General features: G+C 38.0%; 2 protein-coding genes across 5 annotated transcripts; both read right to left on the bottom strand.

Moving 5' to 3' along the window:
• Nucleotides 1-663: 663 nt before the first annotated feature.
• On the bottom strand, nucleotides 664-6,276 carry SPP1 (Phosphatidic acid phosphatase (PAP2) family protein). The gene is made up of 8 exons (XM_008790856.6): nucleotides 5,711-6,276; nucleotides 5,506-5,601; nucleotides 5,337-5,411; nucleotides 5,076-5,206; nucleotides 2,874-2,977; nucleotides 2,534-2,662; nucleotides 2,271-2,386; nucleotides 664-1,207 (listed from the first exon to the last, which is right to left on the bottom strand). Exons 1-8 carry the CDS (start codon nucleotides 5,873-5,875, stop codon nucleotides 797-799), a joined length of 1,227 nt encoding a protein of 408 aa, XP_008789078.2. The 5' UTR covers nucleotides 5,876-6,276; the 3' UTR covers nucleotides 664-796.
• Nucleotides 6,277-12,321: 6,045 nt separating this feature from the next.
• Nucleotides 12,322-25,149, bottom strand: LOC103706680 (phosphatidate cytidylyltransferase 1-like). 4 transcript variants are annotated; one of them, XM_008790881.6, is made up of 13 exons: nucleotides 24,765-25,149; nucleotides 24,544-24,625; nucleotides 22,835-22,933; nucleotides 22,135-22,388; nucleotides 21,834-21,985; nucleotides 20,665-20,806; nucleotides 19,817-19,973; nucleotides 16,113-16,160; nucleotides 15,941-16,027; nucleotides 15,360-15,488; nucleotides 15,221-15,277; nucleotides 12,720-12,803; nucleotides 12,322-12,635 (listed from the first exon to the last, which is right to left on the bottom strand). In XM_008790881.6, exons 3-13 carry the CDS (start codon nucleotides 22,910-22,912, stop codon nucleotides 12,546-12,548), a joined length of 1,278 nt encoding a protein of 425 aa, XP_008789103.2. In that variant the 5' UTR covers nucleotides 22,913-22,933; nucleotides 24,544-24,625; nucleotides 24,765-25,149; the 3' UTR covers nucleotides 12,322-12,545. The 4 variants fall into 4 exon arrangements, with proteins under 4 accessions (XP_008789103.2, XP_088577101.1, XP_088577103.1 ...); XM_088720975.2 differs by lacking the exon at nucleotides 15,941-16,027; XM_088720977.2 differs by lacking the exon at nucleotides 22,835-22,933 and having other exon boundaries at nucleotides 24,765-25,144.
• Nucleotides 25,150-26,000: the final 851 nt, after the last annotated feature.

Below are 26,000 nucleotides of genomic sequence, written 5' to 3' on the forward strand. Positions count from 1 at the left end.
TAAAACCATAGATGTAGAGCCGTTGCTCCTCCAGGATCTTTAGGCTTTTTTTGTGATACCGCAGCTCATTTGAAAATAATTTGTAGTATCTCCACGAGGGATATGGTTATGCACTTCCATTCGGCTACTCTGAAGCAGTATTTACCTTGTTGCTCCTCCCTTGAAGACATGCCATTCTAACTCCTAAGGTCTTTCCCTTGTCTATAGGCATGATTTTCCATGGAAGTGCAGTTAGACAACTAAACACCCTGTTAAAGGTGTTCAACTGTTCCGTGTTAGTTGATTTTAGTCCCTCTTTACACTCCACACAGAAAATATTGGATTGATGAGGGCCTTCTGCCCCTTCCCTCCCATCAAGCCTTATTTTAGTTATCACAGTCATGGGAAAAATCATACCACCATGCCAATTACAAGCTGTATGATGTGAACTGAAAACGTACTCTCCCACCATGGAACTCCCTGTTGTAGCAGGTTTGCCAGCTAGTAGACGGGATCTTTGATTTTTAAGAGATTCCTATAAATTTGGGTTAAGCCTATGTGGCAGCTTATTCGGTTTCACTTAAATGATCATAAGAAGAATGACAGTGAGGCCCAAGTGGTTGAGGCTAAAATCATTAATTTCGATAGAGGATATTAGAATGCATAAGCCACAAGTATCTCATCTTTGAAAGACAATATTTTTTCAAAATTGATATCAAAGAATGATTTCATTTACAACCTTGCAAGACCATTATGAGAAATTTCAAATTGAAACAGAATATGAGTGTACAACTCTCATTTGGATTATGTACACCTGCTACAAATTTAGATAAGAGAAGAGTGACGGAACCAAATCAACCACCGACCATGCAAGGCCAGAATACTGGAGAAACCTTATTCCGGTGTCGACATCATACGCTTTCTGTGGGAAGAAAGACATCACTTTCTGAAGATAACCCATTTGCTTACCATCAGACTTGCTCTTACTGCTGTCAGATCCCCTCAGTGCTGGGACATAGCATGAAGAAACTACCGGGATGCCCAAAGTGTTGCACATCACAGGCAGCAACCACTTAGCTATAGCCTTGCTGCAGAACTTCACTATTAGTATGGTAGGTATGCCAACCAACATCCTTCCCAAGAAGACGAGAAGGGGTAGTTCTGGGCTAAATATGTGTGGAACACTCTCATGGTGAAAATGAAAGTAAGTTTGCTGGATTCCACTGACCTGGATGGCAATGGGGAAAAATATTTTAGATTGTGTTCTAAATTTGATTAATCACCAAATAGCAGATAATGTCTTCGCTGCGAGAAAGAGAAGTTGCTTCTAGTACAAGTTGAGGTGCATTCAATCTTCTATCTACAGTTTCTTCCACTGTTCATGTCAGTGACATGTATCACATATGACAAGTATTGGCAGGCCAAAAGGGGGCGCATGCGCGCGCGAGAGTGAGTTAACATTTTCCCCAAGTATTTTGGAGGTATAATATCTCATATCATCTATTTCCTGTTATTTGTTTCCTAGCCCCTGGAAGGAAGAACTAAGCAGAGGCTTGCTTATTCTTGACTAATCAAGCTATGCACTAATATAATAGTGGAGAGTTGAAAACTGGAAAAATGCTGCACTCAAAGGAAAATGTGAAGCATATATATTGGCTACCCTTACTTTCATCTAACACAAGTTAGGACCTGTTTGGATAATGCAGCAGGATTGGACAGGATTTCCTGCTGGATTCATTGATTGGGCAACCCATTTGTGTAATGACGCATATCAACCCGATATCCCTCAGCCCAAGTCCTGTGGGAGGTTAAAAAGACCTCCCTGGTTCTTTTTTTTCCCCCTGCAAACTAACAGGCCCATAAGTTGGGACTTAGGCTAGGACATGGGCAGGCCCTTCAAGGATTGTAGGTTGGGCAGGCCAACAGACCCAATTCATGCAGGATATTCCTGCAGGAATTCCTTAACGGACCCTTAGTTGTTTCTTTTTGTCTACAAATGGTTTACTAAAATGCTCAGCAGAATTAGCGGCGATCTGTGATAGTGCCAAAAGGTTCACTATTAGTCATACATCCATACGAAATTTGATGAAAGCATGGTTCTGTCACATGAACTGCTTGAGAGAATGTTCAATATAAATTAGTTAGATATGTCATGGTGGCAATATGTTACTACTGATTCTCACACCTCTGCATATGATGAAAACCATCCTACCACAGAACCTAAGGGTTTCAAAAAAACAGATTTAAGTGACATCTAAATAAGAAGCAAAAGGAGAGTAGTTTGTGCTTACTATTCCAAACACAACACCATTAAATGCTGTGTGGTATTCAAAGCTTGGGGTCGGAAATTCTGGAGTAGGATACGCAAAACACAACAGGAAAGAAAGACTAGCCCAGAAGGATGTAACTGCAAAGTAAATCAGATTTTTTTTAAAAAAAAATCATCAGCTGTGCATGGGATGAGAGAAGATCTTTTTCTAATCATAAATAAGGTATCTGATGATCAATCACAAAGTAATGATGATAAACAATAAAAAAAGTTTAGTTTGCATACCGTTCTGCTCAGATATAATAAAATCATCAACATATCCATGGACTGTCAACCAAAAGAAAAGGATAACAAGCCCAAAGATGATCCCTGCAACAATGTCAATCAAGCTATGCATACCCAAGTATATCCTCCCTACAAAAATGAAGGAAAACCAGGTTTACACACCCAGAAGTAGATCACAGAGAATGCAAACTACAAGCAGCATTAAGGTAATTCCTCCTCCCTCCCATTTATAAAAATGAATTCTTTCGACATTCTAAGCCTGTCTCTTTAAATGGCACCATTGTAAATACCTAATGTTGGAAAACATCCACTAATATATCCAGAATGAGCTGAAACTCACCTATGGCAATTAGCATGACAAGTGCGAAAACAAGAGAAACCCCAACAGCAATTGCGACACCATCATTTTGCACACAGGTGTTAAGAACATAGTGAAGCAAATATCTGCAACATCCATAAACAACCATAACCGATGCTATACCAGTCACTTTCCACTGTCCACTTGTTCATCATTGTGTATACTAATATTGTTACTATTGCTCTAAAAGCCAGATCATTAAACAGATTATAAAAGAGAGAAATAAGAATGACACCAATTTATATTTTTCATAATGTGGAAATTGCTTTTTTTTCTTTCTTGTCAGGGTGGGGGGGGGGGTGTAAAGTGGCAATTTCAATTAATCTTGAATACAAGAATTTATGACTATTTGGCCAAAAGCATCATGAATTTTGATTGTTCAAGTAGGCATAACCGACTGTCAACAATTACGTGTAGGAGGTGGTTATTAACAATATGGTAAAGAATGTATCTATTGGAAGGGGGACCATTGGACAAGCATCTATTGGGTATTAGGCTAATCAAATAAGCTTGAAATTTGGCTCGACAAGGCTCGCTTGGCTTGACCCAGATCTTGAGCTTGAATGCAGAGAAACAAACGGGATATGCCCGGCTTGCCCGTGTTCATCTCAGCTAAACTCAAAATAAATGAATAAATATAAATAAAGATATAAACATTTTCACACTTATATAAATTTTAAACTATCATTTACTTATGAAAAAAGGTTGGGCCTTGTGCAATGGTAAAACTGCTCCATTGTGACCTGCATGTTATGGGTTCGAAACATGGGGACAACTAAATTGGGGTAAGGCTGTATACATCTAATTCTCCCTAAGCCCCATAATGGCAGGAGTCTCGTGCACTTGGATGCCTTTTTTCATTTACTAATAAAGTACATATTTAATATGTTTTTAATTATATTTCATGACAAAAGAATCTATGGACAATATTTTACATTCATGTATAAGAAGTTAACTTAAAATCTAAACTGTTAGAGAGGATCCACTGGTCGGGTACTGATTTGGTCTTCTGCAGGGAGATACGTATGTATGTCACTGGTCCTAATCCTCTTGCACCACATTGGCCCTAAGCCTCTTCCATCCAAAACTAAGAGACCTCTTCAACATTGCTGCTCCCTTCCCCACCCCCATTCCACCAACTTCTGGTGGCCAATCTCAATGTCTGAAAAGTTCAGCTTGCTCCAATCCCTCCATCTCTGCCCCTGCCTTTATCTACCTCATTGCAATGCCTCCTCCACCAATTCAACATCGACTTATGTTTCGGAAAATAGAAAACCTCAAGTTACCTGATTGCCACCTCAGTTCACTTCCATCAACCATTCCACCTCCATCTGCAGCTCCCCCACCATTACTGCCCATGCAACCACCACTGTCATACCACTTTCACTGCTCACCTTCATTGGTTGCTCCCTTGCTGTTCCCTCCCTCATAGCACCAACAAAACCTGAGTTACCAGAGCCTAGTCCAGCCAGCTAGTGATGAGCTTGAGCCTCTATAAAAGGCACAATAATTTCAAATGGCATTAAAATGGCTGTTCACTTACGATATGTTATAATAATGCTGCTTGAGCTTCTAGAAAAGGTCATTCTAAGTGCACTACCAGAAGGTAACTTAGTCATGTACACACAAAAAAATGCATTGCCTGTCATCAGTGGAATTTGAATACATTTCTATAATTTTAACTGGTAAAGATATTTTATTTAAATAGATATTTTAGATGAATTTCTTGTTTGTCATTCTTGTTGAAGCCCATAGAACCCAACAAAATTAGTTGTCATTTCCAAATTGATGCTTCTTCCTTATAATTTCTGAGATTTCATTTTGTATTGGCTGAGGTTAAAGCTTAAATGGTTTTAACTTACTCTAAGAGTGCAGAATTAGAGTGGATGGAGAAGAGTTGAACATTGTTCTTGGGAACAGGACTCCCAAGAAGTCACCATTTGCACAATGCCATCTTAAGGAGATCACCCAATGTAGCGTCTTTTTGATAGGACTCTATTAGTAAGTTTCCTTCATCAAATTCTACAACTTCCTAACAGTAATATCCTCAGGCCTTAATGAAATATCTTTCCATGGCCTTGGTCATAGTCTCTATTTATTAGATAAAATCTCTTTAACATATCAAAAAAAAAAAAAGAACAATAAGCAATGGAGCTAAGGTGACTAATAGAAGAAAAATGATACCCAGAGAGGCAAACAGTGTTGAGAGCATGTGAAGAAGGCAAGCCATATTCCATGGCATTCTCCTTCTCATCTTTAGTAGCAGTCACTCGTCTCACAGGAGGACAGCTGGGTCTAGGAGCCGATATCATATCCTACATTCCCTCAATCAAAAGATCAATAGATCAACAAAAGGGAAGACAGTTAAAGCAAACAAAACATGCATCAAATTACTTCCCTTAAAATAACAGATTCAAACAAATCTCAGATAGGCATCCAATCTACCTTCATAGAATTCCCAATGTAATCACAGAAAGCCATTAACAGGGTCATCTGCCTGGCCAATTTGCTATGCCCGCTCTTCAAAATTACCCGAAACAAGAAAACAAAGGAATCATTTTTAACTAAAATAACAAGAAGTAATGAAGATAAAAACAGATAGTCCAACGCATACCCAAAAGAGAAGAGGAAGAAATCCTGTGTAAAAGGGCACGGACACAACACAAGACAGCACCGAGAACATATCGTCCAAGAGCCGATGCTGAATCCTCTGTCCAAAATTCAACAAAAGAACCCCATAACAGGATAAAACATCCCAGTTTTCGCACAGAAACACGACCAAAATCGACGAAAAAGGGGTCAATCTGTCGCCGGCTCACCTGCAACCCAAGGATCAAAGGGGTATCGACGATCACGCGGCGGGTGACCCAGGGCTGGGTCAGGGCTCTCACCCTCCTGGTCAGATCGAACGCCGACGACGCCAGCACCCATCCCAGGATCGAGGAGAGGGTCAGGGCTTGCCAAAACGAGATGCCCCCCTCCATCCTCCCTCCTCCTCCTCTCTCTCTCCCCCCTCCTTCCCCTGAGAAAATCTACGGCTATATATCCAAATATACCTTCGTTTTAGTAGGAAAAACTCCCTCCCAGTCCAAAGCTTTGGATTCCCGTGGGCTTAGATGCCGGTCCCCGCCTTAATTCTTCCGTCCTCTAACACCCCTAAATTTGGTGGGATTTAAATGACCGACTTTTTAGGCTTCCGGTTGTATTCGTACCTATTCTGAAGAACAGATCTAATAAGACTATAATAATTTCTGGAATTCCTAAACCCAAAGACCAGCTCTTCGTTGTTCCCTTCTTTCCTCACTCGATATTTCTTTGCTTCTAATTTTTTTTGTTGGGTGATTGCACGGGGACGTTTTTGCCGGGCTTCTTTGTTTTGGATGGCTTTGAATCCCACGGGAGTCCAACGTTTTGAACCCAGCGATGCCGCGTGGAAGAAGTCGTTAGGTTCTTTCTTCACTCAGTATTACTTTGCTTTTAAATTTTTTTTGCCGGTCTTCTTTGTTTTGTATGGCTTCAGAATACCACGGGCGTCCCACGTTTTGAACCCAGCGATGCGGGGTGGAAGTAGTCGTTAGGTTCTTTCTTCGCTCAATATTTTTTTCTTCTATTTTTTTTTTATTTTTTTGCATACATATCTTTTAAATATTAAAATTTATATAAATATATTTTTTAAAATTAATACTAAAATACTTGTTTTACATGTACATACTTTATTATTATTTTTTTTTGCATATATGCCCACACCATCCAACACCGTCAACAAATTAGCTGTTTAAAATTGAAAATAATTGAAATATTCTTAATATGTAGATCTGTAAAAAAAATAAAATAAAATAAAGATATATATGTAAATGATACTCTGCTAGGATATTCATACAATTTCACATATTTTGGAAAGTCTACATGCCAAAAATTTTAATTTTATTTTTTTCTATTTCTAACATATTTTAATATTTGGATTTGTCTAGTACTCTCCTTAATTTTTTTTCATAAAAATATTGTTTAAAAAAATTAATTGGACAATTAGGTAACAGCGGATCCCACGAGAGTCCCAACGCTTCAAACCCAGCGATGCGGGGTGGAAGAAGTCGTGAGTTGAACGGCTACTCCCCTGGTCGTGTTTTCTTTTTTTTTTTCTCGGGTGGACGTTGGAAAATTATTATGGGCGGAGACGTTGGTTGGCAGCGACCTGGGAACGGGGGTAATTTAAAGTTGCTTTTTGGGCGGCTGCTCCCCTGGTCGTGTTTTATTCCCTTTTTTTCTGGGTGGACGCTGGAAAATTATTATGGACAGGAGACGTTAGTTGGCAGCGCGCTGGGAACGGGAGTAATTTAAAGTTGCTTTTTGGGCAGGAATGCAGTCGGTTTCTTCACGGTTTTTGGCTGACTATCTGGCAACAGCTGATACGAGAAATCTGTCTCTCGTTCTGCCGCAATCGCAGCCAGGGAATTTCTCGATTAGTTTCCTTCCCTTAATGGCGTTCTGACTGTGAATTCAATGATCAAGCAGTCGATGAGGGTAGAGGATAGAGGTCTCGGTTCGGTTCACACGCTTACATGCTGAGAAGCACAATAGCTTGCATGGCATGTTTGATTAGTATTTGACGTGGCAATGTGGCTCTAGGTGCAAATTTCAGCTCTCAAATTTTGAGTGGCGCTCCATGCGTATGCTCTTGCGACATCGGTATCTATGCTGCATCTCACGCACCTTTGAGACGAAATGTGGTAGATTCCCTGTTGGATGATAAAATAATTAAACATGCATCAGGTCTAATAATACGTTTTGTACTTGCTGTAGTTGGCTTGCTGTGCTTAGATTTGTGCAGGCTCGTGACCTTCGGCTGCGCGCTGGATACAAAAAGGACAGGACAGGGACTAACATCCACAAACGATCACAGGAAAGCAGCCCCACTCTAAAGCATCCTGGCCAATGGGATAAGTCTGTACAAGGAGGGGTCCCCTTCCAGCATCGCTCCATTTGATGGCACGCTCTCTGCTCAGACTATTCGAGTTTTGCCACAACTAAGAGAAATTATAGGTGATGGCAATCCAGTTACTGCAAATTTGACACTCGTTAAGAGAGATTAATTTGCTGGATTTGTTCCTTCGATTGTCTTTTCCTGGTGAAGATGCAATTTTGAAAGACTACCAGTAAAAGGTGAACCTTTATAAATCTACCATATGCTTCAGTTCGAAGACGGAGTTGCAGATAAAGCAAGCTATTAGGGGGCTCCCTAGTATAAGAGAGAAGGAGGAGCTGTAGAGTTACCTGGGTGTCTCCATCACTGGGAGGAGGTTGCGGGTGTCGGAGTGCTTGGTGCAACGCATCCAAAAGCGGCTTGAGGGTTAGAAAGCGGCCTCGTTATTATGATGGGGAGGCTGACGCTGGCGAGATCGACCCTGAGCTCTATAACAGTCTATCTCATGTCCAACACAATCATTCCAAAGATTGTGCTGATGAAGATTGAGCATTTTCTCCAAAGCTTTATGTGGGGCTCATATAGCGGTGGGCACGGGGTGTACTTGCTGGCATGGAAGACCGTCTGCCAGCCGACTCGCGAAGAAGGGCCGAGTGTCTAGTCTCTTCTCATGAGGAGAGGGGTGCTGATTGTTTGACATGCAACGAGACTGGTTCTTGAGCCACAATGCTTATGGAGTCAGGTGATGACTGCCCGTTATGGACTGGTTACGGCGGGCGGGGTAGCTTAGGGTGATCGGAGGTGTTCCTTCATTTGGTGAGAGATTTATAGGTACATGCCCACTGCCTTGGCTAACAACATCAGATGGCTGATTGGTGATGGGTGCAGTATAGATCTTGTGGACTCTTGGGTGGATACTCTTCCGGTGAGGCTCTAGCCGACCATTATCAATGTTGAGACCATGGACGGTCTGCGGATTTGCGATCTCCTCCGTCCTAACGAGGTAGGGTGAGATATTAACTGGATCACCCATCTGTTTGGTGAGCACCTCGCGAAGAGAGTCTAGTCGCTGATTTCAGAGAGTACTGGTCCGAATGTGAGGGTTTGGAGTACGTTCTACAGCTCCAAGATCAGAGTGAGACATTTACGGCTTTCTTCAGTGCGAGCAGCATTCGAGGTAGAATTGCGCATGAATTTGGAGATTCAGTCTTTACCCGAGAGTTGCCATGTTCCTCTGGAAGGTGGTTTGGGGCCGGCTACTGACGAGATTTGTGTTGAGCAGGCGTGGACTGGGCATCCAACCACATTGCCCTGGGTGCAAGGTGGAGGAGACTGTAGACCACGTTCTGATTCAGTACGATTAAGCTATAAGAGTTTGGAGGCTTGTCGATATTCCTCCGGATGCCCGGTGCCAGTTGGGCCCCTTCACCCAGGTGCTCGATAGTAGGCCGCCACTCTCAGACCCGGTATATAGCCATTGAGGCGACTTACATTGCTTACCATATTTAGCTGGCTAGAAACGCTGGGAGCTTTGGAGAGAGTAGCCCTATACCTAGGTTTATTATGGAGCAGGCCCGTGTGCAGGCGACAAAGATCATCCATACAAGTCCATCAGATAGGCCTTTGATAGCTCGAGATATCTGTGGCTCTGTATTTGCTCTTGTAGCACCACAGATGATGTTTATCACCTGAAAGCTTCCACCCCCGAGTTTCCTCAAGGTCAACTTCGACGGATATGCGCTGGAATGTGTTAGGAGGGGTGATCCGGGCTTTGTGATCAAAGGCCCAGATTCTTAGGTGGTTGCAGCTGGTGGGTGCCAGATCTTTGATATTTTTGTTTTTGGGACGGAGCTGAAGGTAGTTTGAGCTGGTCTATGTCAACTCAGGCACATTCTGCGGGCTAACGCAATTCTGCTTAAGGATGACTCGTCTCGATCTAAAGGGCTCGTTTGATTCGCGGAAAAAGAAGGGAGGAAAGTATGGTCAATGGGAAAGTAAATAGGTACCTCTTGTTTGGTTGGAGTTTTCAAAGAAGAGAGATGAAAAAGTTCTATTCCTGTGGGAATGTAATTCTCACATTTCATGGAAAAGTCTTTCCCATAAGGAACATGGAAAAGCTACTTTCCCGTGAGGTAGGAATCGAAATATTTTTTCTCTCCAAAAAGCCCCTTAGCTATCACCGACCATCGCGATCCCTCTCCTCAAACCCTCCTCCATCGTACTAAAGCCCGCTCATCTTCCTCTTTCCCACTTCGCTCTCTCGATCTCAGGGGTGTTATCTCCGACGAAAACCTTGGGGCTCATCTCGGGAGGAATTCGAGTTCTAGCGGTCTCTAGAATCCAAGAGGTAATCATGATGCAATCTGTTTTTCAGAGTTAGATTTTTGATTTCCTTTCACCTTTTTTTTCCTGCAATCTGTTTTTTTTATGATAGTCGGGTTTCATCTCTCCGATTTGATGTTTTCTTCCCGATTTCGAAGGATTCTGCAGACTTTATGGTCGTAGGTTGAAGAAGATCTCCCATTTTTTTGTTTTATGGAATTCCTGGTTTAAGGTTCGTGAAGGATTTGCAAGAATATCATGATTTTAAGGATTTTCTTTCTCGTTTTAGGAGGTTCTGGGAGGAGAGGGAGGTTCCTTGCCCTATTTTTTGTCTGACTGCGACCAAAAGGAAGCAAAGGCCGGGAGGGGAGGTGGGGGGGAGAGGGAGGTTTCTTGCCCTATTTTCTGTCTAACCGTGACCAAAAGGAAGCAAAGGATGGGAGGGGGGGGAGAGGGAGGTTTCTTGCCTTGTTTTCCATCTGACTGTGACCAAAAGGAAGCAAAGGCCGGGAGAGAGAGGTTCCTTGCCCTGTTTAAGAAATTGGCTCAATGTTTTAAGCATGAGTCTGAGACTGTAGATAGAAGAATGGCAGTGGTCTCTGAGGTGATGAAGGTGCAGGGTCTTTCTCAATCTGAGATTCTTAAGGTGGGCAGAAAAATTGCAATGGACCCACTGGAGACTGATTATTTTTTCAGTCTTCTAGACGACTATAAAAGGGCATATGTTTTAACTCTTTGCTCAGAGTTTCAAAGTGGGATGTAGCTAAGTTGGGTAGGGTTTGTATATCTTTTTGGGATATTATGTATTGGGTAGCTTTTTGGTGTAGGCCTTATTGATAAATATGGATGCAAACACTGCTTTTGGATCAACTACAAGTTTATGTTTTGCACATAAATTGTTGTTTCTTGTTTCGTATGTTGCTAGGTGCTTGCATGTATGAATTTGGATGGTTACTTTTATGGATAACAATGGTTATTAATATCCTTCTCTTCATGAATTATTATTGGTCACTATCATCATGATTTGGGTAGGTCAGTGGACGTTTTGGGGAGAATATATATATGCTTGCAACCAACAACATATTTGAGTTATAATGACTTGCTACCTTCAATAATACAGCGAACTATAGTTGACATTCTTAACACGTTAAGAATGGCTGTCAGGCCAAAGATTTAACTATGGTTGCTTCTAACATAACATGAAGTGTGAAGATGCTTCGTCCAGCATATGAGTATTCATGTGACCATGTTGAGATGACCAGAACCTCAGTTTTTAGAAATCATTCAACAGACCAGTATGCAATAAAGGATAAGTTATACTTTGTTCGCAGAAATATCAACAAATGGCGAGGATAGCATATGGTTCTTTCTTTTCCTTCAAGAGAGAGAGAACGGCGAGATGCATCGCATTTTAAACTTCATTGGTAGCAAATAGCTTTCACCGTAGGCAATTGCATTCTAATTACCAATCATAACTCGTGCTAGATCCAAATTTGATGGTGGCAAAGCTACTTGTCAAGGAACTAGAGTATCTCATTTTTATTTTTTTTCTAAAAAAGCCTTCAACATTAAAGAGGCATTAAAAACCTAATTTTTATTAAGGGTATAATAGAAATTACACATAACTTTTCCAAAAAAGTGGATAGTCAATGAAACATAAGTGCTCTGAAAATCTATCACTTTTTCATTGTCAACCAAACATGACAAAAGTATTTTCCTAGGCATTCTCTTCCCAGTAATATACTTTCCAGAAATCATATTCATAGAAGAAAAAATGCTTCCTGCGAACCAAACGAGCCCTAAAGGTGCATCGATTTCATGGTTGGCTGCCACCTATTACTCCGAAATATTTAGGCCATGATAGGTAGAGACGTTGCCTTCCAAGCCAAGCATGTCCACAGAAAAGCCAATGAAGCTATAAATTTGGTAGCTTCATATGTGGCAAACCACTTTGGGAGAGTTTTCTGAATTGATGAAAGAAAGCTGTCTAGAGTACTCCGAGATTTGTTATATTTTGACTTTTTTTGGATATTCAAACTAGAAGTATATGAGTCATCCATTGTAAGGGAAAAAAAAAGCTATCAATGAACATTTTCCTGATCATTTTCTCCGCGATAAAAAGATCTCATCAACCATTTTCAAAACAAGTAACATATCCCCTTCCAATTAGTGATTGTCATGCAAATGTTTCAAATATAATGTTCGTTTTCTCCTTATAAATAGCCACCAGATGTGAATAACATGTGAAGCACATATGACAACTCCAAGACTGTACAAAGGCGTCTGAACTGAAAAAGCATATTGACATGGTTTACGGGGCTATACAAAGCATTTAAGACCATGTGATGGATAAAATGTTTAAAGCATATCGTTTTACAAGCACTGCAAGTAATGAATTTCATCAGACAGTTTTAGGCGAGCATAGATTGTCTGTCCTGAAAGATCTTCCCAAGTTGCCCGTACAGAATTTGCTGCTCCTCAAAGGTAAGGTTCCTCAGTATCTGCAGCCCATCCCCAATTAGTCACTGATTGAGAGCCAAGAAGTGGAACATGGAAATCAAGAATGTAAGAAGAAAATGCTGTACCTGGTCCAGAATCATTTCAACTGAAAAGCTCTGAGGCATGACAAAAGATTGATGGTATATGTATGCAAAAACTGCCATAACCATCTGCAGCAAAATGCAAGCAGAAAATCATTTAGAAGTACCTAGACAGTTTAGTGTTATATGTGGCGTGCATGTATATCTGCATACAGGTCCATTTTCAGGCATAACAAATGAAAGAAATATAAACAGGTACAAAAAAAAAAAGGCCATAATCAACTTCAGCACAATGGCACCACACTATTCTTTTATTTCTTGGAAATGTAATCATTAGTAATCAGTGCATTTCTTTTTGAAAGGTGGGCAACCATCAAGATAAAGAGTAACAAGATGAATTAAAGCAAGAAGATGGAGTTTTGTTTTTGCTATATTTCTATTACCTCATAAATAATAGATTCATATTGATCAAACTTATTCTTTGCATACATCTATCATTCTATCGTAGCAAACCTTCTACACTTGAATTGCCGTACGACCTTAAATAGAGCAAACATGTGTTCATATGATTTTAAAAGACCTTATTCTTGGCAACACTGAAAAAAAGAAGATAGAAAAAAATGCCTACGATGGACAATACAGCTACAAGATTGATGTTATACAAGGTGATCTTTTCTGGATCAGATAATATAGAAGCTTCTTAGTGACACTTGCATTGGTGGACAAGGTGATATAAACTCCACTGGAGAACAAAGCAATGGTGTGTGCGCTACAATATGAAAACATCTACTACAAAATTGGATGGCTGATGTAGGACGGTCCCTGAAAGGACACCAATTAGGGTTTAAGATAAAACTTAAACTACAGATTCTGAAAATTTTAATTGTGACCTAAATGTTAGTTAAAATTGAAGCATGAAGTCTGACATGTCAATGCAAAATTGAAAGTAGATATAGTGATGAATCAAAAGAATATGAAACTAATCCTCAAGTAGGAATTTGGTGGATTTCAGAGTGCTTAGAAACACATCAAGTGACTTGCTGTCCATTCAGTTTCAAGTATGGATTTTCTTATCAAGAGAAATGACAAGATAAAGTGGCAACCGGAAATAGGGTTTGGAATCCAATGCAACCTAAAGTTTTGAAACCTATGTGGCGTGTGCATGCATAAGATAACAAGACAGGGACTTAAAAGACTGCTAGATAACAGATCTGTGCTGCAAAGATTCAAGGTTGCAGGAAAGCTGGTTAGGATAATAAAACCAAGTTTGGGGATTGATGCTTGGAAGGAAAACAAGGGAAAAGAACCAGATGTAGAGAAAAATAGAGATACAGAAAGTTAACATAAGAACGAAGAGGAAGGATGACACTGGAATTGCTCTGGTGACTAGAAATTCACACCTATGATCTGAAGGTCTCGCACCTCCGTTACCGAATTGCATCCCAAGAGAACAAGAATACATCCTTTGAATCATCATTTTCTATTAATCAACTATCCACTCTATTACACAGAACCCTAAAGCCCTGCTTTAACAAAAAGAAGCCCTGACAGTTTACTTAATTCCAGAATTAACCCTTGTAAGGCATGGTTACTATCATGGTCATCGTAGCATGAATAGTCACTTTGAAGTTTGAACAGTACCTATACAAAAATCATGCCCATCAAGCTGTTAAATAAGAACTGCAATTTTTTTAATCTCAACTGATTCAAAATAACTCACTAAAAACTTAAAATAACTAGTTAAGGAGGGAAAAAAACTAGAGCAAGTTAACTAAGATTAAATCTAAGAGAAATCCCCAGTCCCGCAGGCCTCTGATGCATCATGACATGAAGTTGGATCTCCATCAATGGATCTTATTATATACATACATACACACACACACACACACACATATATATATATATTTATATATGTACATGGATGTATACATACATAAACACACACATACACACATACATACATACATACATACATACATACATACATATATATATATATATATATATATATATATATATATACCTACATACACACACATAAATACATACATACATACATACATATATATGTATGTGTGAGTGTGTATGTATATGTGTGTGTGTGTGTAATTAGCAAAACCCAATGGAAGATTCACCCAGACCCACACATTGTATAGAATGCATAAGCATACATGGAGATCATTGCTGGACATAAGAGTTGGATGGAGGTAGAGAGGAACAATTTACAAAAATTTACGTCTACATTCTTCAATAGGTGTCAATACAGAAGTAGATTCCCTTCAGCAAAGCAAGAAAATGGAATAATGCTTAAAGGGAACTATTCCTCTACTTTGTCTTAAGCTTGTGATACAGTTATAATGACAATACAAGAGTCCAGTTCTTTGCTTTACCAAAAAAGCTCTGAATGAGCTACAACTGTCAAAATAGTTGATTAGAAGCAAATATGAGTATCATATAGCAAATATCTTTCAGTGTCTCATACTTTTGCAGACTAGAATATACTAGACTGTTCAATTCTTGAATGATATCTTAAATTCACGACTTACTTGGCAATCCATTCTATCAGTAATTCCACCATGTCCAGGGATGCTATCGCCGAAGTCCTAATATTATTGAACGGGAAAAAAGATGTCATTATTTACCAACTTTCTCAAATGTTTAGTCCTATGGTTCAAAAATGAGCACCTTAAACTTAAATGCTCTTTTGAAACCACTTGCAAAAAATCCTCCAAATGGTGCTATTATTGATGCAAATAGACCAAGGGCGAGAGCATGCCACTGCACAGGCAAAATTGGCACCTCTTTCCAGGGAAACTGCAGGAAGAACAGGCAAATTAGATATAAATTGAAAGAGATAAATAACAAAATTAATATATACTATAAGAAAAGGAACAAATATATCTATAGTCTAAAAAGAGCACATCAAATATGTTTAAAGCATAAACAACTTCTTACAGATATCATAATGATATATCAACCAATGACACAGGCCTTTTATAGAATTTTTGAAATGTATGCTATAGTTAAGACTGACAAGGGTGACGGGGGAAAAAAGAAACATTAGTTTAGCAAGAACATAATGGAAGCAGCACTGCGATTAGTTCCATAAAGACATTTTTCTTTTTTTGCATTTATGTTAAGAATATTTGTGGTGAAAAAAGAAGGGAAAATTGACCTGTAATCCAACAAGGAATCTATTTTAAAGAAAATTTCTAATGGAGATAAATTTACACAAGGAAACCAATTCTAGGATTTTGGGCTCTCACCCAGTGAGACACCCATCCTGGTAAAGGATAATATTCTGGTTTAAACATTGGACCAGGATCACAGTGAAGCCATCCCGTTGACAAGTCCTGTAAGTATTCCGATCATGAGATTCAGATAACCAACAACATCAGACAATATTGACATAATTGATGACTGCATACAAAAGGTTACCTTTCTTGGGCATGTTAGCCACTGGAAGCGGCCCATTAGATTTGCTAGCTGCACAGAGAATATTTGTAATTTAAAATATATTGGACCATATAAAGAGTTTGTGTGTGTATGGATGTAGCTAATATAAAGCTGATTTGTTAAAATATAATAAGCAGAAAGGCCTACAAAAGCTTTAAAACATATCATGAACTATTAAGTTGAACTAGAAGTCAAACAAATGGCAATGTCTGCCCAAGTGCAGGACCCCGAAAAAAAAGGGGAAGAACATTTTCTATTTAAGTGCTGATACAAGTTTAAGCACTATAATGCGGAGTTGTTTATTTTTTGATTCACATTATACTTCAGGGTTTATATTGAAATGCTGTGAGAATTTTTTGAGTATCTTTCATAAATTTTAGATCGTGCCTTTGCTGCAAAAAAATATTTCCTTGAAAAATTAGCCTTCTAATATTTATTACCATAATCATTGATTTCACGTGCTAATTTCCTAAATGATTCCTATTTTTAGCATTTACCATTAGACCTTATGACCTTATGATGAGTTACGAACAGTGTAGCCAAGATATGAACAGTGTGACTTAATGATAAAGGCATGTAAGATGTCCAAGATATGCTGTATAGCCAACCCATGCTCTTGGACTGAGAGAATAGGGAAAGGAAAATGTCCAGTCTATTCAACACAGCTTAAATTCAAATCAAACCCAAGTTCAAGTACCAACTTGCAACTGGTGAAACTGTTTGTTTCTGCAACTGTGCATATAGCAGTCCGAGCATTTGCATCAATAATAGAAAAAAGGACAATATCCAGCAAATATAAACTGTAGAAGAGAGGTTTGCATGTCAAGTTCAAGCATAAATACTAAGGCATGAATTTTAGAGAGTGATATCCATCAGCACTAGTACCAAAACAACCTGTTCATACATAGAAAATGTAAGGCAATTAGAACTCTCACTTGGCGTAGAAGAACCAGGCCCTAACAGCAGCTAATGTATATATCTTAGAACTCGTACAGGTTTACATTTTTTGCTGTTTCACACTTGCTTTTTATGTCACTCTTTATCACTTCCCCCTTATTTCTATTGATTAGAATGTTTGAGTTAGGCCATAACAAGCCAACTCTGTCTCTTTCTTCATATATGGTAATGGTTTCAACGAAAGGGAACAATCATTGGAGACCTTAAAATCCAGGGGAGTAAAAGAGCCTTGTGCAAATAACAATATGATCTTCCACTTCAGAGAAAGCTCTGGCGACACTTGTAACAAACATCACATGGTTGTAAGTTTTTTTTCCTCTTTTCTTTTTCTTTCTTCCATTTGGATTTTGTTCAATTAAACATGGACCAGGAAGTTTGTAGATAAAGCAGCAATCAGCATTAGATTATTAATGATGCATGCTATACCGATAAAGTAATAAATGGGTTGATTCATTTCTTCATGAGTTTCCTAAGCAGGTGCTCCCCATGAGAGACCATGCTTGGTAGAACTTTGGAATTGTCTAAGGATAACAACATAGATCCATTGCTAAATTAGATGAATAGCTCCACCAGATACTGGACTTTTCCAAATTCAAAGGCACAATCTTTCAAGCTTAATATAAATCAATCAACAAATTCACTAAACTTTTCCATATGAATGACAGAATATAACCTTTATTAAATTAGGAATTTGAAATGTCTCAAGCCATTACTAAAAGAATAGGGGAAATAAGGACTTTGTCAAATTTGAAGGTGCATTTTTTCAAGATTACTATAAATTAATCAACAGAATCACCAAACTACTCTATATGGATTACAACATACACATTCATTAAATTAGGATGTTTCAGAGCATTAGCACAAGATTTTTTTTTTTTTTTTTTTGGGGGGGGGGGGGGGTGGTGTTGGGGGGGGCGTAAAAATCATCCATTTGAGTGCAGGTTACTTACGCAATATAAGATCATAGGGAACAATTACCAATGAAAATCAAGTATAACATATTTAAAGATTACGACATAAGGTCACATGTCTACCCAGTGAATTTTTTCTGCAACATAATTAAATAGAAATGGAGCTTTCTATCTAAAATTATTCTAAAGAAAATTTCCTTTTGCTTCACAAGACAACAAAATTTTTTACTTCTACAACATACATGACCTGTAAGTCATAGAGTACTTAGGCAAACAACAAAGGAAAGAAAAAACAATAAAGCTTATTTCCAATAAAATCACCAAGAAACAATGACCAAACAGGGATGAAATCCACCGACTTTCTGCGTGCATGTGTGTGTGTTAGTTTGTGCATGCGCGCGTGCGAGAGAGAGGCTGCAATTTGCATGGCTAGCAAATAAAAGTAAGCAGAAACTTTTTATCTTTTAACAAGAAACAATAGTTTCTGGTGGTGGATAGCATTTAAGGCAAAGAAAAATTTTCTTGGGTAACAAATTCATGGAAAGGAATGAGAAAAGAATGCCAAGGAAAAAGGGTGAGTGGCAGCCTATTGGTGTTTATCCTGCGAAGTTTCAAATGACAGATTCAGAATATTTCAGTTTTTAAATAAAATTATATTCATTATGCCTCACATGATACTCGAAAAACAATGTACAATTAAAAGATGCATGTTTCTTGAAATCAGAAAATGTGTCTGCAAATCATACTTTATGTACAATTAAGAGAGATCACTCTCATCAATTCAAAATCCGAAGAACCAAAAGAAAAGGTGCATGGAAGACATTGCAGTATTTCCGCATGAGTGCACATTTGGAGCAGAAATGTATGCATCAACAACTATCGAGTGGGCTGAAATTTAATGAAAAAGCAACATTCAAAATCATGTGGATATCCTTCAATGATTAGTACCCAACTCCTCCCTAAAAGTCTCAGCAGTTAAAACAAAAGAGAAGAAAATGCAGGATCAGCCCCCTTGAAACAGCAAGACAAGAGAAATTCATATTTAGTAGCAAGTTAGCAACAGTATAAGTGTTTAGACTTGAATGAAGAAACAGGAAAAAACGTTGTCGCATATATCAAATGGAGGCTAAAATTCAAATCACCAATCTCGTACAACTGATTACTATATACATAAGGGCTTGCTAATGGAGCGTCATTCAGCTAGTTCCAACTTTTGCAAGCAACAGAACAATTTGATGACCATATGAACTTGCTTACTGGACATCCAGCTCTGCAGTTTGCAGGCGGCTTCTATACCAGGCCAGGTGGAATTTCAAATTTGAAAAACTTTTCAAGTTAAGGATTGCATGTGGTTAGCAGTTGCATCCTGACATGATTTTTAAAATGATTATCAAATAAGTTCATAGTCAGGTTTCGGAGAATTAACACCAGCTGCTGATATTGTGAGAGCTCTCCTTGTAACAACATACAAAAAAAAAATATATAACAAACTGCTAAGCAAAACAGTGCTTTGATAGTTTATTGTGTCCCCTAGGAAGGTTTCAATATTATACATTTCAGTAAATATTTAATTGACACATAAGCAAATAACGAGAAAATATTTTCATGATCAATAAAAATTTGGAAAAGGTAAATATCATTAGGAAATGCTTAGCTGACATAAAAGAGCAGAGTTATAATTGTCAACATGAATATAATATCCAAAGCTAGCATAGATGCACAAACAAAGTCATCATACCTTAGTGTGTGTGCGTCTACACATATACAAACGAGAACAGAAACATGATTTATAATTAAAAACAAGTTCATGACACTCACCACAAAAGCAGAGAACATAGTCGTGCCTAATGCCCCAATAAAACCCTCCCAAGTTTTCTTTGGAGAGAGCTTGATCAAAGGTGTTCTCCCAAAAAAGAAACCAAAAAAATATGCAGCAATATCATTGATGACAATAAGTGAAGCTGGTAAAAGAAACCTGCATAAAAATACAAGCTAGTTTATCATAAGTAGACTAATATCAGAAAAATCAAAATAATAAAAAGTGATGCTACAGGACATAACATTTAAAAGAAAATATAATGTGAACACTCATCAATCAAAAAAATTGGCCTTGTTCTTTTCTCAGAGCAGCCACAAAAAAAAAATATTCCGAATCAAAACAGGAGAAAGCGCTGCAAATATTTCTTCACAAAAGAAAAAGAAAGAAAAAAAGAGAAAAGAAACGACCAGAATTGGTGCCATGTCTCCATGAGTCTCAAAATATTCAACACCTTAACCTCAATGAAACCTACCATAAGGACCCTTCCAAAGAATATAATATTTTAAAAATAAATAGATATGTAAATACATCAAATACCTTCTTGTCGAAAACCTGTTACCATGCCACATAACATGACAGAAAAAAAGGAAAATATATATGCTTTATTAATGATCAAAAATATAAACGTGGCACAATTAGGCTGACCGATGAACAGTCAAATAATCTGTAAAGTTAGCACACTACTCCAGAAAGAAAACATCAGGCCTTTTTTGGTAAATCAAACATCAGGCCTTTCAAAAATAATTTGTACATCGCCGAAGTACTACAAATCTGAAATAAATGATGTCGACAAGAAATTTTTTTTTAGCTTAATAACATCATAATAAGGGATAAATAGGCAATTTACCAGAATATTCCTTCAAATATATTTGCCACGGTGAAGGAGGACTGTACAAAAACTGTTAGAAGGATCATGTGAGTCCATGCATACTGGCTAAACTGATACTTGTACATCTTCTTCTTTAGTGTAAGAATAAACCAGACAAAACCTAAGCCACCAATAGACAAAGTTTAATTATTACAGGAAGGCAATAAACTATGAATGCACATATAGGAAAAATATATTTACCACGTTCTACCATGATAACCTAGGCAGGCCTAGCAGGCTGGTGCACCACTTCTGGATCTCCTCAGAAACTAGTCCTAACACTCTGCTTCCTAAGTGTTTTCTCATTAATTTTCCTTTTTTAAGAGACCTGCTTTCCCATACCCACACCGGACCCCTTCCAGTAACCAAGCCTCAAACTTCCTCCCACCCCCTCCCCAACCAGAAAAAGAAAACAATAAAAAGGAAAAGAGAGAAAAGAAGCTAAGTTAGTCCATTCCCCTTATGCATCACAAAATGGATACAACTTTGCAACATTTGTCAAGTATGTATTCGTTTTTACATTTTTAGTTTAAAAAAAAGATCTTCAATGCTAGTCATAGATGCAATCGGAAAAAAATATGAGTTACTTTATCATCTATATATCACTTTTTTTATAATCATAAAGAGTGGATTACTTCCACCAAATTGTTTTTACATAGCAATGGCACTCTTAATTTTTATGGTATTACATCATGATATTTACATATTGACTCTATCATTGAAGTTAGACTCTAAAATCAGAAGTTGCTCTAGTTCTTAACTCCATTAGAATAAAGAATTTTTATGTCTCTTCAAAACTTGTTTTCCTTGTAATGTCAAGAGAGTTCTGTCATAATGTTAAATCATTCACATTTTATTGCATCATTTTGCAGTATGTTTACTCATTCTCTTCCACATTGTCAATTATAATGTGAAATCATAACTGGATAACAGTCCAAAGCAATTGAAGCAGCCATGAAAGAAGGAACAAGATGAACCACCAATGTTCTGGTTTTGTTCAAACTGATGGGAGGAAAGAACAGAAAGCATCTGGAAATTCTTCAATAGCACATAGGGGGAACATACAAAGATCATGGTTGCAAAATTTTTTATTTTAGAATGTGATAACAGCAGATTCTCATATATGATAAAAGAAAGAAAATGAAAACCTGCGATATAAAGGAAATAACAGATAACCATCTGGTATTTGATAACCCAGCTCACAAGCTGATATAGCAATTTATCTGAAGTTACAGTGTTGACAAGCTGTCTGCTGAGAAAGCGTCCATAAGTAAACAACATCGCGGTGAAGAAAAAATGCCTGCACTGTGAAGAATGGATAAATTAAATGAAACTTAATTCAAACCACAAGCACTCATTCAAATTCTTTAGGGAAAAAATCGTAGTCCAGTTGATTAGTACTGGCTACTAAACATGCTGGGAATTTTGTCAAATAGAACAGAAATATACCAATTTAAAAGCCTGAATCCTGGAAGCTGTCTGTCTTCATTAGCTTTCCTAAGTAGATTAAACAGCTCCCTTGCCATAACGATTTGGATGACAACAATCATGGCCCAAATATATAGATGGCCCATATAGATTATAAATGCGAAACCCCCAATCATCCACAATGATGAATACGTACGAATAAGCATTGATTTGTATTTGTTGCGGTCATTAACAAGCAAATTTGCCCCATTGGTTTTATTTGCATCCTGAGAAACCTGAAACAAGGAATAATTTTCTTTATAAGTTCCATCGAGAACTGCAGCAGTCCAACAATCCATCCAGTTAGCAGTAATAAATTTTACTCCACTCACTAATATAATCATCAATTGTTGCACCTAACAAATGAAGCTATACTTATCATTCTAACAATGATTGATAATGCAGTTACCCAAAGTCACATTGCGAGTAAATGGTAAAAAGATCCAGTGACAAATCAGACTAGAAAAGAGAAAATGATTTTTAATCCATCAATTAGCTTTCAGTGGTGTAAATAACCATAAAGTTTAACAACGAATCCTAGGCAGCATTGTTGCTGTTTTACCTCCATTGATTCCTCAAAACACTCACTTACGAGAATCAAAAGGAAATCAAGATGTCTAAACAAATGATTACAGAACAAGAAAAATAACTAGAAATGAACCAAGACAAGCAAGGAAACTACCTCACTCGAGCGTTTGCGATGCCGAACTCGACCCAGGTGATTTGATGGAGCTTCACTGTAGCTGCTATCCTTTTGCATTGTTGCTTTATTTTTTATTATCTACCGAAATGACCAAAATTGAAACAAAGTTCTTGATTAAACAAGTTAAGAACCATAACATCCACCAAAAAGAGACTTCGAATAATTATACCTCTGACTGTCAAACATTAAAGTTTGCAATTTTTTGATTCAACAGAAAGAACAGCAGCACATCCAAATAAAAAACAAGATTCATAAGCAGCTATTATGTGCAATTTTCCCCAATTCCCATGATATATTTTGTTTAAAGCAGGAAGCATAGTTTGCAAGCAACTTCAATTAGTTAAAACAAATTACATGCACATTTATTCAATTAATTATGTGCCATATAATTTGAGCTCCTCACTAACTTTAAACAAAAAAAATTCTTGACAAGATGCATGATTTAAATGATACTTAGAGCAACTGTACAGATAACCTAATTCCCTCATTGTTTACCCTATTTTCATTAGCACTGGAATTTATTAAACATTTTTACAGTTCAAGCATGTTGATTGATTGGTTAATCAAGAAAACAATAAAAGGTCTGTTAGCTCCAATCAAGGCACACTATGTCAACCCCTTCTACTTGCATGCTTCAGCTGCTTCACATTTAACCTCAGCCATTCTGCTTTCCATCTTCAGAAAACTACTGCTAGCAATGTCTTAAAAAACCAGCACAATATTTTAAAAATCAATCGTAATTTCAAGAGGGCACCCAATGCAACGTGGGTCAACACTAATACTTGCAAATGTTTAAATTGACTTGCATATCGATCTTTCTTTTCCCTTATCTTTCTTTAGGTCAAGTTTGATACCTGTCATTGGCTTATGACTAAATTCCTCAGTTCACAATTCATTGCTCTGATGCAACAGGTGTTTGAGCATGCTCTTATCCAGCACCTATTGGTATATAATCAACTTAAGATTGATTTTTATAGAGGTTATTGCCAACAAAAATATGAACTATTTATTCCAAATGTAGGCAGGAATAAACACATACGCATGCTCTAACTTGGCTCTCCAGTTGGAATGACTCTGGTTTGCCCTTTGCTCAACAGTGCTTCAAATCAAGCACTTTCCTTATTGATTTTTCACTTTTCGAGCTTTACTCCACACTAGGCTCACATTCGATGTATCCACTTTGAACCTTTGATATATTTGACTTCATGCTCTTTCATTGCATGAGCATTCCTTGCCCACATCAGCCAGATGTTTTCGAGCTTCAAGCTATAAGCCCTTTGCCCCCCTCAAGCAAAATACATAAACTTGCTACTCTAAAACGTTCTGCTTTGAGACTTCAATTCCACTGAAATTCATGGCTGCCCTTTAGTTTCATATATTCATCCACCACTCCCATTTACTTAACCAATACTCGAGTTGTGTAATTACAAACAACTTCCGCGTTCTTTCCAGGCCCAAACTTTGCATCAATTTTAAACCTAAAGAAAACCAATCCAATTCCCAACCCTAACCGACCTGCTCGAACAAAAGCACCAGCCACACAGGCGTAAATTACAAATCAAGAATTGCATAAATTACAAATCAAGAATCGCGTCCAAAGACCGTCTCCCCAATCCAAACAAACACGCAGATGTTTCTTCATATTAGATGCAACGATAGCAAGAAAAGGGAAGGAACACAAATCTTACCTCCTTTGAAACAGCTTCCCGGGGTAAAGATCTCTCGTTCCCTTCTCTCGGCTCGACAACCAGAACCACACAACAAGAAATCCTGCACAAATAACAACAAAAAAAAATCATACACCGCAAGAGATTCTCTTACTTTCCCAAGGCGCCGATCCCTTTCTCGACAGTTCGAAAGTCGAGAATAAAAAAAAGAAAAGAAAACAAGAAAGATCCTCTATAATCACCAAGAAAGGTATTCCGACACAGTAGATAGTAGCAATTGTTCTTGTTCCCTTTGGGCTTCGGGAGCTCGGAGAGAGAAGGGAGGAGAAGCTCACGAGTCTTTGGCCCGAACAAAAATCAAGAAACGCCGCCAAACGGCGTCCGATGGAGGGGGATTGCCGATGGAAAGAGTATTAAAGATAGTATCGAGGTCTAGATAAGAGCGCAGCCTTCTGGCATTTTCTTGGGGCGAGGGGGAAGCGGGGAGAAGAAGAGAGAAAGGGAGGTGGCTTCAGCACCAGGATGGAGGAAAAGAGAAAATGGGCGAGGGATGAGTTCTCGCCATCGGGGAAAGGGAGAACTGGAGAAGTGCTTGTGGTGGGGCTGTGACAATCTAAGAAGTATTCCATTATTTTAGGAGTGGGTCTATATTCTATTTGGCTTTTCCCCCAGTGTGTATCGGTCCGTCCCAAGCAACGGCTGTGATAAAAATGGGAAGTGATGGAATATGTGGTGCTAGATACTGCCACGTGTGACGTGCTTTGAAATGGACTTGCACCTGTTGGATGGCTGTGATGCTGTCAAAATAATTATTTAGCTTTTTTTTCATATAAACCCTTGCAAATATATTTATTGGATATTTATCCTTTAAAATTCCTATGCACTTATGTCTGCTCTTCAAATAAACTTACTTTTGCAACAATATCTCTATCAATAGATTTTGACTAACAGTACTAAAAAAATAATTATTTTAGGTTAAAAAATAATTTTTTACCTTTCACACTACTATTTTTAAAAGATGTATGCAGAAAAATCTTTACAGTACAAAATGAATATTAATTTTTTTAAATATTAATCCAAAAAGGATAATAATACCATTTTCATACTTAAAAGGGTTGTTGTCCGATATCTAATAATATTACCAACAATCCTATTAGTTTGGATAAATATACAGAAATTTTTATTCATAATAAAACAAACATACATGCAATCTTCTTTTTTTTTGTGTGGGAAAAATGCATTTATTTGTCAATAAAATTGAAAGAGGGTCAGCTGAAGAAATGGGATCCATATAATAAAGCTCCAGGAGTTAACACTAGCATTTGTAGAATATGGAAGATACAAAGGAGAGAATGAAATATGTTCAAAAATTAGAAAAAATATACAACAAATTGCAAAATTGAATGTGAGAGGAAGGAAAAACATCATTGCTCCCTTACATAGCACATGCCTTTTTTTTTTTAATTTGTTGTTGAAAG

Source organism: Phoenix dactylifera, chromosome 1 (assembly GCF_051530095.1).
Source record: "Phoenix dactylifera cultivar Ajwa chromosome 1, Ajwa_hap1_PhDact_Kaust_v1.1, whole genome shotgun sequence".
NCBI lineage: Eukaryota > Viridiplantae > Streptophyta > Magnoliopsida > Arecales > Arecaceae > Phoenix > Phoenix dactylifera.